Source organism: Canis lupus, chromosome 26, assembly GCF_011100685.1.
Source record: "Canis lupus familiaris isolate Mischka breed German Shepherd chromosome 26, alternate assembly UU_Cfam_GSD_1.0, whole genome shotgun sequence".
Lineage (NCBI taxonomy): Eukaryota > Metazoa > Chordata > Mammalia > Carnivora > Canidae > Canis > Canis lupus.
In genome coordinates this window covers 26,432,072-26,447,891 of record NC_049247.1, presented here as the reverse complement: position 1 = coordinate 26,447,891, position 15,820 = coordinate 26,432,072, and the positions used below count along the sequence as shown (strand labels likewise).

Here is a 15,820-nt window from a genome sequence, read left to right as displayed (position 1 = left end):
ACTGTATCCTTTGCTGTGCAAAAGCTTCTTATCTTGATGAAGTCCCAATAGTTCATTTTTGCTTTTGTTTCTTTTGCCTTTGTGGATGTATCTTGCAAGAAGTTAATATGGCCGAGTTCAAAAAGGGTGTTGCCTGTGTTCTTCTCTAGGATTTTGATGGAATCTTGTCTCACATTTAGATCTTTCATCCATTTTGAGTTTATCTTGGTGTATGGTGAAAGAGAGTGGTCTAGTTTCATTCTTCTGCATGTGGATGTCCAATTTTCCCAGCACCATTTATTGAAGAGACTGTCTTTCTTCCAATGGATAGTCTTTCCTCCTTTATCGAATATTAGTTGCCCATAAAGTTCAGGGTCCACTTCTGGATTCTCTATTCTGTTCCACTGATCTATGTGTCTGTTTTTGTGCCAGTACCACACTGTCTTGATGACCACAGCTTTGTAGTACAACCTGAAATCTGGCATTGTGATGCCCCCAGATATGGTTTTCTTTTTTAAAATTCCCCTGGCTATTCGGGGTCTTTTCTGATTCCACACAAATCTTAAAATAATTTGTTCTAACTCTCTGAAGAAAGTCCATGGTATTTTGATAGGGATTGCATTAAACGTGTATATTGCCCTGGGTAACATTGACATTTTCACAATATTAATTCTTCCAATCCATGAGCATGGAATATTTTCCCATCTCTTTGTGTCTTCCTCAATTTCTTTCAGAAGTGTTCTATAGTTTTGAGGGTATAGATCCTTTACATCTTTGGTTAGGTTTATTCCTAGGTATCTTATGCTTTTGGGTGCAATTGTAAATGGGATTGACTCCTTAATTTCTCTTTCTTCAGTCTCATTGTTAGTGTATAGAAATGCCACTGACTTCTGGGCATTGATTTTGTATCCTGCCACGCTACCGAATTGCTGTATGAGTTCTAGCAATCTTGGGGTGGAGACTTTTGGGTTTTCTATGTAGAGTATCATGTCATCGGCGAAGAGGGAGAGTTTGACTTCTTCTTTGCCAATTTGAATGCCTTTAATGTCTTTTTGTTGTCTGATTGCTGAGGCTAGGACTTCCAGTACTATGTTGAACAGCAGTGGTGAGAGTGGACATCCCTGTCTTGTTCCTGATCTTAGGGGAAAGGCTCCTAGTGCTTCCCCATTGAGAATGATATTTGCTGTGGGCTTTTCATAGATGGCTTTTAAGATGTCGAGGAATGTTCCCTCTATCCCTACACTTTGAAGGGTTTTGATCAGGAATGGATGCTGTATTTTGTCAAATGCTTTCTCTGCATCCAATGAGAGGATCATATGGTTCTTGGTTTTTCTCTTGCTGATATGATGAATCACATTGATTGTTTTACGGGTGTTGAACCAGCCTTGTGTCCCAGGGATAAATCCTACTTGGTCATGGTGAATAATTTTCTTAATGTACTGTTGGATCCTATTGGCCAGTATCTTGTTGAGAATTTTTGCATCCATGTTCATCAGGGATATTGGTCTGTAATTCTCCTTTTTGGTGGGGTCTTTGTCTGGCATTGGAATTAAGGTGATGCTGGCTTCATAGAACGAATTTGGAAGTACTCCATCTCTTTCTATCTTTCCAAACAGCTTTAGGAGAATAGGTATGATTTCTTCTTTAAACGTGTGATAAAATTCCCCTGGGAAGCCATCTGACCCTGGACTCTTGTGTCTTGGGAGGTTTTTGATGACTGCTTCAATTTCCTCCCTGGTTATTGGCCTGTTCAGGTTTTCTATTTCTTCCTGTTCCAGTTTTGGTAGTTTGTGGCTTTCCAGGAATGCGTCCATTTCTTCTAGATTGCCTAATTTATTGGCGTATAGCTGTTCATAATATGTTTTTAAAATCGTTTGTATTTCCTTGGTGTTGGTAGTGATCTCTCCTTTCTCATTCATGATTTTATTAATTTGAGTCTTCTCTCTCTTCTTTTTAATAAGGCTGGCTAATGGTTTATCTATCTTATTAATTCTTTCAAAGAACCAACTCCTGGTTCTGTTGATCTGTTCCACAGTTCTTCTGGTCTCGATTTCGTTGAGTTCTGCTCGAATCTTTATTAACTCCCTTCTTCTCTTGGGTGTAGGATCTATTTGCTGTTTTTTCTCTAGCTCCTTTATGTGTAAGGTTAGCTTTTGTATTTGAGTTCTTTCCAGTTTTTGAATGGATGCTTGTATTGCGATGTATTTCCCCCTTAGGACTGCTTTTGCTGCATCCCAAAGATTTTGAACGGTTGTATCTTCATTCTCATTAGTTTCCATGAATCTTTTTAATTCTTCCTTAATTTCCTGGTTGACCCTTTCATCTTTTAGCAGGATGGTCCTTAACCTCCACGTGTTTGAGGTCCTTCCAAACTTCTTGTTGTGATTTAGTTCTAATTTCAAGGCATTATGGTCTGAGAATATGCAGGGGACAATCCCAATCTTTTGGTATCGGTTCAGACCCGATTTGTGTCCCAATATGTGGTCTATTCTGGAGAAAGTTCCATGTGCGCTTGAGAAGAATGTGCATTCAGTTGAGTTTGGATGGAAAGTTCTGTAGATATCTGTGAAATCCTTCTGGTCCAGTGTATCATTTAAAGCTCTCGTTTCTTTGGAGATGTTGTGCTTAGAAGACCTATCGAGTATAGAAAGAGCTAGATTGAAGTCACCAAGTATAAGTGTATTATTATCTAAGTATTTCTTCACTTTGGTTAATAATTGATTTATATATTTGGCAGCTCCCACATTCGGAGCATATATATTGAGGATTGTTAAGTCCACTTGTTGAATAGATCCTTTAAGTATGATATAGTGTCCCTCTTCATCTCTCACTACAGTCTTTGGGGTAAATTTTAGTTTATCTGATATAAGGATGGCTATCCCTGCTTTATTTTGAGGACCATTCGAATGGTAAATGGTTCTCCAACCTTTTATTTTCAGGCTGTAGGTGTCCTTCTGTCTAAAATGAGTCTCTTGTAGACAGCAAATAGATGGGTCCTGCTTTTTTATCCAGTCTGAAACCCTGCGCCTTTTGATGGGGTCATTAAGCCCATTCACATTCAGAGTTACTATTGAGAGATATGAGTTTAGTGTCATCATGATATCTATTCAGTCTTTGTTTTTGTGGACTGTTCCACTGAACTTCTTCTTAAAGGGGAATTTTAAGAGTCCCCCTTAAAATTTCTTGCAGAGCTGGTTTGGAGGTCACATATTCTTTTAGTTGCTGCCTGTCTTGGAAGCTCTTTATCTCTCCTTCCATTTTGAATGAGAGCCTTGCTGGATAAAGTATTCTTGGTTGCATGTTCTTCTCCTTTAGGACCCTGAATATATCCTGCCAGCCCTTTCTGGCCTGCCAGGTCTCTGTGGAGAGGTCTGCTGTTACCCTAATGCTCCTCCCCATAAAAGTCAGGGATTTCTTGTCTCTTGCTGCTTTAAGGATCTTCTCCTTATCTTTGGAATTTGCAAGCTTCACAATTAAATGTCGAGGTGTTGAACGGTTTTTATTGATTTTAGGGGGGGATCTCTCTATTTCCTGGATCTGAATGCCTGTTTCCCTTCCCAGATTAGGAAATTTTTCAGCTAGAATTTGTTCAAATACATATTCTGGCCCTCTGTCCCTTTCGGCTCCCTCGGGAACCCCAATTAAACGTAGGTTTTTCTTCCTCAGGCTGTCGTTTATTTCCCTTAATCTATCTTCATGGTCTTTTAATTGTTTGTCTCTTTTTTCCTCAGTTTCCCTCTTTGCTATCAACTTGTCTTCTATGTCATTCACTCGTTCTTCCACCTCGTCAACCCTCGTCGTTAGGACTTCTAGTTTGGATTGCATCTCATTCAATTGATTTTTAATTTCTGCCTGATTAGCTCTAAATTCTGCAGTCATGAAGTCTCTTGAGTCCTTTATACTTTTTTCTAGAGCCACCAGTAGCTGTATAATAGTGCTTCTGAATTGGCTTTCTGACATTGAATTGTAATCCAGATTTTGTAACTCTGTGGGAGAGAGGACTGTTTCTGATTCTTTCTTTTGAGGTGAGGTTTTCCTTCTAGTCATTTTGCTCAGTGCAGAGTGGCCAAAAGCAAATTGTATTGGGAAAAAGAGAAAAAGAGAGGAGAGAAAGAAGGAAAGAAAAGAGAAAGAGAAGAAAAAAAAAGGGAAGAAAAAGAGAAAAAAAAACGGAAAAAAAAGAAGAAAAAGAGAAAGAAAAAGAAAGGAGAAAAAAAGGGGGTGGGGGAAGGAAACAAATCAAAAAGCAAAACAAAACAAAAACAAAACAAAACAAAACAAAACAAAACAAAACAAAACAAAAAAAGGAACCACCGGGGAGTATCTTCTGTGTTCTTTAAGACCCTTGGCTTCTCCTGGAAGTTGTCAGTCTAGCTGATCTTCTGGGGGAGGGGCCTGTTGTGCTGATTTTCATGTGTTAGCAGTTGGGGGAGCTGCTCTGCCCCTGCCTGGTGCAGGGCTCAGTGGGGGTTGTTTACCCCGTGAGGCCGCAGGAGGAACAGCCCCAGTGGCGGGGCAGCTCTGGAAACCTGGATTCAGCTCCGGCAGGAACTCCGAGCTCTCAGTCTGCAGGGCCTGGAGGCTCCGGGCGGGGCCGCTGATCTGCTCAGCTGGGGCAGGAGCGTCCTCGCTGTCCTGGGCCCTCCCGGCCTCTGCCTGTCCCGGGGGAGGCGGGATCCTGGGGTGTGTCCCGGTGCCCTGTGCTCCGGAGCCTGCGCTGTTGGATTCGCGCTCCCGGGCCGCGCAACCCCCCCGCGGAGCTGCCGCCCGAGCCCCTTCGAGCTGCTCCGGGTCCCGCCGCGCGCTGCAGCCCTTAGGGAGCTCGGGGCACTCTCCTGGGCGAGACTCTCACCTATTAATACATAACACAGATTATGTATTGACTTCACACCACCTGGAAGTGAAAATAAATAAATAAATAAATAAATAAATAAATAAATAAATACACACTAGCCTTTATCCTGGGGGCCTGGGTCCCATGCTCACACTACAAGTCATGAGCTTCAGAGGATGTGAAGAGATAGCTAAGTCCTGACCACAGGACAGGCATCCTGGGTAGGAAGGAGGAGACAGGAGGGCTCAGAGGCTGTGCTGTGGGAAGATGGGGTGAGAGAGGCAGGAGGGGGGCCCTGGAAACACCTCAGTGATGGGAAAATAGGGTAAGGGGAGTAGGATAAATGGAAAGAAGATACAGCCCACCCTCCCCCAATGTTAAAGCAAAGTGTAGGAGACAAAATACTTGAAAAATGTTCTAATTAACACATAGTATTATTTTTCATAACAGAATAAACAGCTACTGGTTGGATTATTGAACAAAGGGAGCATACACAAATCTATAGAAAAAAATGACAAGAGGAAAATAGACATTGGAAAATAAAAATTAAAAAAAATTGAAATCCTTAAATATTTATAGGCCAATAGCAACATTTAAATTTTTCTCATTTCAACATCCTATGCACTATAATTGGAACCTTGCAGATAGATTAGCATGGCCTCCACACCAGGATGACATGCATATACATGAAGAGCTCTGCCTATTTACAGATGGCAGTGCTGATGTCCCCACAGCGTTGCCCATGCTCTCTTGCCAGTGAACGGAGCACGGACAAGGGCACGTGTTCTGTGGTTCAGGACCTGTGACCTGTGCACAGGAGGGAGCTTCCAACAGACAGGAGGGATTTGGGGGCCACAGAGGGCCGGGTGCAGGGGGGACGCTGGCCAGATTGCTGGTATGTCAAGGGTTCCTCAGCAGGTGATGGAAATGTTGACAATTTGATCATATTGGTGGTGGCCACATCCCCTACATACAGTGAAAAACATTGCTTTTTTTTTTCTTATATTTATCCCAGACCCTGGGGCGTAAGCAGGTGGCTCTATCCTTTCCTCAGGTGTGCTCCTGGGACACCTGCTGTCTCAGGCAACAGCAGATTCTGTGTGACACTCTTCCCTCCTCAAGGACAGATCTCCCCACACAGGATTTGTCCCTACCAGAGATTCCTTAGAAGCTTCTCAATAAGGACTTCTGGGTGGCTCAGCATTTGGGTGTCTGCCTTCAGCTCGGGATGTGATCCTGAGGTCCTGATTTGAGTCCCACATCAGACTCCATGCAGGGAACCTGCTTCTCCTTCTGCCTATGTCTCTGCCTCTCGCTGTGTGTCTCTCATGAATAAATAAATAAACTCTTAAAAAAAGAAGCTTCTCAGTAAAACAGGCCTCAGGGACAAGGATTGTTGCTAAAAGGGTTTTTGTCTAACTTTCTCATTATCTGACACACTGTGGGTAAGTGTAGCTGCTCCCACTGCCATGGTCTGTAGCACAGTAGTAGTCAGCCTCGTCCTCAGGCTGCAGCCCAGAGATGAGCAAGAGCCCTGCATAGGTTGAGGTGTCCTTGGATCCAGAGAAGCGGCTGGGGACCCCGGGACCCTGGTGTTCATTAGAATCTGAGTAGAACCTCAGGAGATACCGGGGAGGGCTCTCTGACTTCTGCTGGAACCAGAGTATATGGTAGCTTCCAACACTGAAGCCACTGCTCAGGGTGCAGGTGGGTCTGGCTGTTGATCCCAGGGATGCAGAGAGGGAGGGTGGCTGGGTCAGCACAGGCTGGGACAGGGAACCTGCAGACACAGACAGTATGGTTAATGGGAAAGAAACAAGGACTAATTTATCAAGATTCTGACTTCAGGAAGAGTGACTTTGAGGGGTGTCCAGTTTCCCTGAGGCGTTCTGTTCCTACCTGTAAAATGCGAGAGGAACATGACGATGACAGGAATCCAGGCCATGGTGACACAGTCCCTGGTCCCCTCTGTGGGCTGGGCTGCCCCAGGCCTCCTTTTCTCCACCCTCTGCCACAGGAGGGGCTGTCCATGCAAATACGCTCCACCCATTGACTGATTGGCCCCTCCCTGAGCCCTGGTGCTGGAGCTCAGCTCACACCACACTGGGGAGGGTGGAGGTGGCTTCAACCCTGGGGAGAGCCCTGGGAGGAAGCACCTGCTGAGACCAGTCCCTGCTCAGGGGACTCTGCCCGGCCAGAGGGGACACGGCTGCTGAGTCCCCTTAGAGCTCACACATCCCTGCCCACAGGTCCAGAGTCCCTTGGGTAAATGGTCCTCACTAAGCACCTGTGTAGGGACCACAGGCCATCCCACAGCACCCCCTGTTGATCACAAGGCATAGTCCTAAATGTGTCCCAAAGCCCTGAGAGCCCAGAGAGTTTCTGCAGCTCACCACACCCATCTATACACACATGCATTGTCCAATTCTTAGTATATGTGTCCCCTGCTATCTGAAAGTCCATCATCCCTAAGAAACCATAGTAAGTTACAATGGCATAAGGCAAAGAAGCAGTTCACATTAATTTATATACACAATATTTTTTGCATGATTCCATATCAAAAAGTAAGCTATCTCATCTTCTCTAATACCAAAGGTCACATTTTACCATCAGGTGTAGAAAATAATTGTATTTAAAGCATATATGATAATATACACAGTTCCAAGCCCGATGGCCTGATGCTGAGATGCTGTGGGTAGTTCTCAGGGAAAGAGCTGGATGGAGCCCCTCATGCTGCTGGAGTTGTACGCTGTCTCCAGAGAGGTCCCTGAAAAACAGATGCTGAATGCTGTTTTGGCGTTTCTTCTTTTGAGAACCCAAAAATCCTCTTCAGATTTCTTTCAATGGTAAAAACAGGTACTAATGGAAATGTCTTATAAAAGCTAAGTGCCTTAAGAGAACTTTCAAAAAGTGGAGCCGCCTGTACTATGATTCTGATCCTGGTGCCTGCTTACTGTAATGTCTCACTCCAGGAGGTGCTGTGGTCCATGGAAAATGCTAATATGTACATAAAAATTACAAGACATTCTAGATAAAGCTGAACGTCCCAGGTGAGCATCAGGTCAGCTGTCACTGAGGAGGGGACAGTGGACCTATTTTGAAGAAATTGTAAGGACTATTTCCGGGAATGGCATAAAAGGAAGATGTTGTAGGGATACACTCACTGAGTAGCATATTCCGAAGAGGACAATTCAGAGAACATTTCAAAAGATTTCAGTGTAAGTACTGATAGAGATTGCATTTTAGTAATGATTGGCAAAAAATAAATTAAATAATGACATTGGCTGCCTTCAAGTTCAAGGCCCAATGTTTCCCAGAGTTCACTCTTGGTTCACACCTGATAAAACCTCGCATCCATACAGTGGGACTAATGTCCTTACTGTATTAGCACCTCCTGTAATATCCAGTTACCCCCAGTGCACAGGCCCTGGCGTGTGATGTCTGCATTTGACACTAAACTCAAATAATTTTAACAAAGAGTGTCCACTGTTCATGCATCCCAGTCTAGCTGTTTTTCCCCCCTTTACAGTCAGCTCCCAAATTCATTATTTCCTGTGTCTCTCTGATAAACATGATTTATTGTGCTTTTTATTTGTCCAATTTTATAACTATTCACATTATTAGGATTGATATAAACATTTACATTATACAGGGGACTCCCTCTTCTCAGAATTAATCTCTCCACTCCTACCTCAGGGGACCCAAGGTGTCTTCCCATATTTAGGCTCCATTTGTTTATTTGGTAAGTGTCTCATGGATTGACATGAAATTGAATTGAAATAAAAGAATATTCAAAACTTTTTCTATTACATGAGGTTTCTCTGTGACAATAAAGGTTAAATTCTTAGGGTCTATTCTTTAAAATACTGAGATACATCTCTGCATCACTCCAACGGAAGAGTCATAGGAAAACCAATCAGAGAAAAAATTATGAAACTTTAGATTAAACCTTACTGGCCTCACCCTAGCTGATTACATCTGCAACAAACCCATTTCCAAAAAAGGTCACATCTTTAAATACAATTTTTTTAGAACTTCTGTCACATGAATTGATCAATAAACAGTTCAACTTATAACAATTAACATCCACAGTTTATTCTGATTTTCTTAGTTTTTACCTAATGTCCCTTTGCTGTTCTATGATCCAGTTCTGGAGTCTTTGCGGCTTTTAGTTCTGAAGTCTCCTGAAGCATCTCTCACTGTGACACTTTCTCAGGCTCTCCTTGGTTTGGTGACTTTGTCCACACTTTCTGAGTGTGGATTTTGCCTGACATCCTTCAGGGCTAAATACTTTCACCTCTTACTTGAAATCTCTGTACTGGGATGTGTCTCTTCTCCCTCTTTTATTAATTTGTTCAAAGGTTAACAATACGGAGCATGGACAGCTATTAGACTTTGAGTTATAACCTAATACTGTTACATTTATTTGTTGCTCAATCCTTTCAGTTTTACTCAGAAAGCACTTCAAGTTGGTTCATGAGCCTCCTGCCACACCCTGTCATTGTGTGTGTGTGTGTGTGTGTGTGTGTGTGTGTGCCTGTGTATTCATGGTGGGATTACGCTGATGTGCTTGTGTTTGTTTGAAGGATTCTTCATTTTCTGACACTATAAGCTGCTCCCTGCTCATCCTGTGTAATCCCTGACCTTGGGATCAAGCATTTCTCCCAAGAAGCCTGCCTCTCCTCCTGGGAGAATGGGATTACAGAGCAATATCTGGGAAAATGCATCTCATGGCTATGGGGTGTCACTGACAGACCAAGGATTTCTACGTGGGAGTAACTAATCCAGGAACATGCACATAGTGATGACCATTTCCATGTGCAATTATCTGCCTCTGCCTCCACCAAATTACACATGATTCCAGCCTTCCATCTCCAGCTCTAATCCACGACCACAGGCTTCACTCAGACCTCACTCTTTCATTAACTTCCATTCCTCAAGTGAGGAATCGAGCTGCATCAGCACTCATTCTTTTACTCAATTGTTCAATTCCAGGACACAGTGCAGCCCCATCAAAAACCTCCACCTGTTCCCCCTGACACACCCTTGTCTACTAGATACAGAGCACACATTCAGTATCTCATGACTTTACATTTACAGACTCTGCTCACATTCAAAGTCACTCAGTGGAGCAGTCTCCTATGCCCTGCATTGAGGTGGGATCACACGTCTGTCCTACATGTCCATGGGTTTGGACAGTAGGACAAACCTACAGTCTGCATCCCATCATGGGCCCCAGATATGCTAAGTGACTTTTATATGCACACATTAGTGCTATATTGTGGTTGTAGAGAGTTCAGTGAATTTGGACAATGCCATAGTGTCATGTAAGTACCATTACAATATCATATAGAATAATTGCATTGATCAAAAACATTTTCGGTTCACTGTACTTTTTCTGCTTTTATCCTCTACGAAACCGCAGATATTTGTCCTTTCTCAAGACATTTGCCTCTTCAAAAATGTAATACAATGATCATAAGATTATGAAACATATTCTGTTTTAGAAAAGTGCCACCTATTGGGTGACATATTATTCATGTCCAGGTGTGAGTGTGATTAGATATAAACCTGGAATAGTGACGCCTGGGTGACTTAGCCCTTGGGCGTCTGTCTCTGGCTCAGGGTGTGATCCCAGGATCCTGGATTGAGTTCCTCATCAGGGTCCTTGCATGGATCCTGATTCTCCCTCTGCCTGTGTCTCTGCCTCTCTCTGTGTCTCTCATGAATGAATAAATAAAATGTAAAAAAAGAAAAGTTCCATAGGCAGATAGCTCTTTGCTTTCAGTTTTTAAAGGCTGTGAATGAAGTTACTATAAATATCCTTGTCTAGCTTTCTCCAAGAACAAAAGTTTTTTTAACTTAGTTTTATAATTTAATAATTTTATGTTTCAATCTATTTAATGAAAAATCAGAAAATAAGACAAAGCAGGCAGCACCAGTTATACCCAGATAGTGAAAAATATAAGATGCAAATAGGCTGAATGACTTACGTACAAAATGGGTATTGTTTGTTGAGTCCTTTGGTACATTCAGAGGCAAAAGAAAATGTTTCATTTATTTTAAACTCAGAAGGTAAAAAGGAATATCCAGCAGGCTAGAGGTGAAGGTCACAGCTAAAGACAAGACATGTTTGTTTACAGGAAGACTCTTCATCCAGGAATGCACTGCTCTCAGTGACACTGAGGACAGAAGGGGCAGGAGGAGCCTCATCTCAGGCAGGGCCCGAGGATGGACCTGAACCCAAGACATCAGCCAAAGAATAAGCACAATCACAGGCTATGCTGAGGAGGAACTGCTGGTGTGTCCCCCTCTTTGCAGATGAGTAAGTAGCTTTTGTCTCACTTCCCCACAGTCCTGGAGCATCGTGTATGATTTGAGACTATCATCCCAGGATGAGCAGTAATAATCAGCCTCGTCCTCAGCCTGGAGCCCAGAGATGGTCAGGGTGGCTGTGCTGCCAGACCTGGAGCCAGAGAATCGATCGGGGACCCCCGAGAATGAAAGAGTACTACCATAGATGATGGTTTTAGGGGGCTTTTCTGGGAGCTGTTGGTACCAGCTCACAGAAGTATCAAATTCTATTCCATCAAAATCTGTGTTGCTGGGGATTCCAGTGCAGGAGATGGTGACCCTCTGGCCCAGGGACCCAGACACTGAGGCTGGCTGAGTCAGCACAGACTGGGCCCAGGACCCTGCAAAGGGGGAGAGACACAGAGAAGGTGATTCTGGGGTCTGGAGACAAGAGGAGGAAGCAGGGTCACATGTCTCCTCCCAGGGCCTCTTCCTCTGTCCCCACATCCAGTTACCTGTGCAGTGAGTGAGGAGGGTGAGGAGGAGAGGGGACCAAGCCATGGTGGAGGTCATCACTGATCCTGTCTTCTTCAGTCTCCCAGCTGAACATACCTCCCCTCATCTCTCCCTTCCCCTCTTCACCCTCTGAGAAAGGAAGGGGCCGTCCATGCAAATGAGACTCCAGCTCTCTGACCCCTCCCTGGTCATGGGTAAGGTCCCTCTAACTGAGGATGTCAAGCAGCGGGCAGGTAGGGGCTGTGGGTGCCAGAGGGATGGGAAGGCCCCTACTGTGAGTCCTGAACAGAGAGCCAGGCAGTGCCAGGTGGCAGGTACCAGGGCTGAGCACTGTTGAATCCTGAGAAATGGGCACTCTGTGCCCCCGGTGTCCAGTCTCAGACACATTATTGTGTGACATGGTGACCAGAGCCCATCAGGGACAGTTCCTGCTTCCCCACTGCTCTGTCCACTCTCTTCTGCATTAGGGCCAGGACAGATGGCCCTTATGTAACCACCCATAACCTGCGACAAACTTTATGCTTTACCCAGACTCCTCAGTGGTGACAGCGTTCACAGCTCCCTTGGGTGTTCTTGAATCAGGACTGAAGTGGTGTCTCTATGCCAACTCCTCTTGGATCAAGATCAAGTTCAGAGCAGTGATGGGTCTCTATGGACATTTGGAACCGTCTGTGCAGATGCTGTATATTCTTAGGTTATGTGATTCCTCCTTGATTTATTTTTTTAAAAAATATTTTATTTATTTATTCATGAGAGACATAGAGAGGCAGAGACACAGGCAGAGGGAGAAGCAGGCTCCATGCAGGGAGCCCGATGTGGGACTGGATCCTGGTTCTTCAGGATCCCACCCTGGGCCGAAGGTGGCACTAAACCACTGAGCCACCAGGGCTGCCCCCATCCTTGATTTCTAGAGGGTTCTTTTCTCTCAAGTTTTTATATCAATGAGCAGACAGGGAGCAATTATGTCCAGGTTGTGGGTAGAATACTTTGCACTCATTCCTAGTAGATCATACACTGAGAATCTTTGTCACCTGTCCCTACTTACATTTGGTTGTCACAATAGTTCCCCACACACAGTGGGCAGGGATTCCCTCCTCATATCTGTCCTTCCAGCACATGGACACAAGTCAGTAAGAGCCTTGCCATGCGAAGGTATTTGTACCACTGATCTTAGAGCAGTAGCGGCAAACCTGTTGGAAGTTCTAGAAAGGAAGGAGTGCATGTCAAAGATGCTCTGAACAGGACCAAGTGACAGAGTTTATGTATGAGTCACCAGTTAGTCAACTGTGCATTTAAAATGGATATGGGCTCTTTTTTTTTTTGATATGGGCTCTTTTACACAATATTCCTCTCAGTGAGAATGATTTAAACTCAGTGATAACATCATTGTAGGGCTGCAGGTGGAATTACTATACACCTGTCCTAGATCAGTGCTTAGTGCAGAAAGAATATGGATGGAATTTGTGGTTAAGAACTTGGATGCAACAACAATTAAAAAGGAATGCCTTCTGTTCTTGGTTGGATAGGAGTCTATACATTTGTTCTGAAATTATCTTTCTGTTTTTTGGTCATGGGTTTTGTATTGTGGATTTTTTTTTCTACAAGCAGGAGAATCCAAAGTAATGCCCAGTGAAACTCAAGGAGAGACTGTGCCTAACAAACTTCAGAACTATGTCAGTAATGGAATCCCCAAACACTCACAGAGCTTCCAGGACAGAGCAATCTGTTTTCAGATTTGTCTCTAGGGTGGACACAGCATAGTCCCTGTGCCTTATGTCCAGCATGTTGTGGACAGAGTTATTTCTCATTCAGCTACTCATGACTAAAAGAAGGAGATTCTATTACCCAAGACCACCTGCACCACAAAGTATCTGTCAAAGGTCCCACAAATGAGTGGTGGAGACTTGGAGACAATTGAGTCGCTGTGGTCCTGAATTGGGAAAGAAGCCTTCTCCACAGAGGTCCAGCCCCCTTGGTGGTATCATTGGGGTGACTATTGGAGTGCAGTCCAGCCCTGAGGACACACGGGGGGTGTGTTCCATGTCCACATGGGCCTTGAGAACCATGAGAATAGTGTTGAGGCTGGGGTCCCAGAATCAACTCACCAGCCTCAGGCTCACACTGAAGCCTGGGGATGACCAGGGAGTGACCTACCCACAGAGGCAGAGAATTCCCTGGGATTCCTGACCCTCAGACACATCCCAGGGGAGCATGTGCTCACTACATGTCCTGGCTGCCCTGCTGAAAAGACCTTAGTCACACTGCACGTTGCTGGTGTTTCCTGGTGATGGGTTTCTGCCTCCCAGAGATTATGACCCTGAGGATGGTGGGTGAGCATAAGCTTACTCTGATTTCTGGAAGTACAGAGAAATCCAGAAACCTCAGAGTTTAGGGTACTGTACATAGAGAAGAGAGCTGTGTGTGTGACAAAAGGACGATTTGACCCCTCTCCATCTTATGCATTCTGATGGATGGTTCTCAATGGAGCTGATTCTAGAAATGAAAGGCACATGTCTGAAAGATCATTTCCTGGAGGGGGATTTAGTTTAGGCAGTGAGGATTCATATGAGAGAGGATCTGGCAACATTCAGAAGTCCAGGTCTTGGTGGGTGACATAAATCTGTCCGTTTACTTCATTGTCTTCGATCCCGTGAATGGCATAAGGAGGACTTAGAGCAACAGTCTTGTAATGGAGAGTGTTATTTGACACAGTGGATCCACAGTGGTATTGTTTTGTCCCCTAGTGGTTTTTGGAAATTACCTGTGAAGTGAGTAAGAAGTGTGAGTAGTCCTGGAGCCCGGGCCATGGGGGAGACACCCCAGACTCTGCAACCTGAGCCTATATCCAGGCCTGAGCCTATCAACCCTTTTCATGTGCTCTCTGGATCCTCAAGATGGGGGAGTGTTCTCTGCAAACCTTCTCCCTTCCTAAGGCCATGCAATTCCTCCTTTGACCTATGTCTGGGTTCCAGATGAGCAAAAGAGAATACAGTACTTGGGTTGTGGAACTTCACAAGGGAGTGACACAGGACCACCTACAAAGGGCCAGGAGACAGGAGGTCCCAGCAGAGCAATAGGGGGACACAACTGCTCTCTGTTGGATGCAAGAGACATGTGGACCTTTGGCAGAGCTGATACCCAAGGCTTCCTGTCCCCTGTCCCCCACTGCTCACCATTCCAGTTGCTTCAGGTTGGCTACTTTTACTTAGAAATATACATGGAAATATCCTCTATTTCTTTCTGTGCCCTAAAAAATACATCTCTGGATCATTGAATCTTATTCCATGTATGGACCTACTACAGTTTGTTTACCCATTCACCATTTGTAGGACATATTTGTTGCTTTCAAGGCTTGGTAATCATCAATAAAACAACAATAAACATTTATGTACATATTTTGGGGTGGACACAAATAACTCTCTTAGGAAAATACCCAGGAGGATGATTTCTGAATAATATCAGTAAGAGTTTGTTTAGCTCTGTAAGAAACTTCTCAGGTATATTCTCAAGCAGCTGGAGCATTTGGCATTCCCAGCAGCAGTGAAGGAGAGTTCCTGCTGCCCCACATCCTGGGCACCATCTGATGTTGAGGTGGTATTGAATTTTAACCATGCTGATGGGAGTCTGTTGCCACCTCACTCTTTCAGTGTGTAAACTCCCAGTAGCATATTATGTGGGAAATCTTTTCACATTGCAATAGTTCTCTGTGTACATTTTTGGTAAGGGGTCTGTTCAAACGTGGTCACAGGGAAAATACAACCCAGCACCCAGGAATTCAGGAGCTCAGCAAAGCTCCAATCTCAAAAGAAGGAGAGGAAATGAGTATCACCAAGATGCCAGAACTCAGGTACCTATCACTGAACCCCTAGGATTGCACCAAGGGACAGGAAGGAGCTGGGATGAAGGCCACCTGGTTCTCCTGGATCATATATCTAGCACAACTGCCCTTCTTGTAATTCCAAGCCAGCAATGGTGGGAGTCATATCTTCTGAAATTTATGTAATTATTTTCTTATTGGGAGATGAGTATCTTCAAAAGGAGGTATCTTCATTGACCATCTAATTTTAAGCAAGTCCTGAAATAGAAGAATTATTTTTCTAGTAAGATACATAACATTAGAAGCCAGATTCTGAGCCTGTGTTGGTCATAGGCAGGGACAGGGGAATGGTGAACAAGATGTGGAGGGTGAAAGTTATC

At 44.2% G+C, this 15,820-nt stretch overlaps 2 gene segments (V, D, J or C); both read right to left on the bottom strand.

Moving 5' to 3' along the window:
* Nucleotides 1–6,240: 6,240 nt before the first annotated feature.
* Nucleotides 6,241–6,769, bottom strand: LOC119869141. The segment is given in 2 exon segments: nt 6,241–6,593; nt 6,713–6,769. Coding segments are annotated over 2 exon segments (399 nt in total).
* Nucleotides 6,770–10,948: 4,179 nt separating this feature from the next.
* On the bottom strand, nt 10,949–11,740 carry LOC606893. The segment is given in 2 exon segments: nt 10,949–11,508; nt 11,623–11,740. Coding segments are annotated over 2 exon segments (474 nt in total).
* Nucleotides 11,741–15,820: the final 4,080 nt, after the last annotated feature.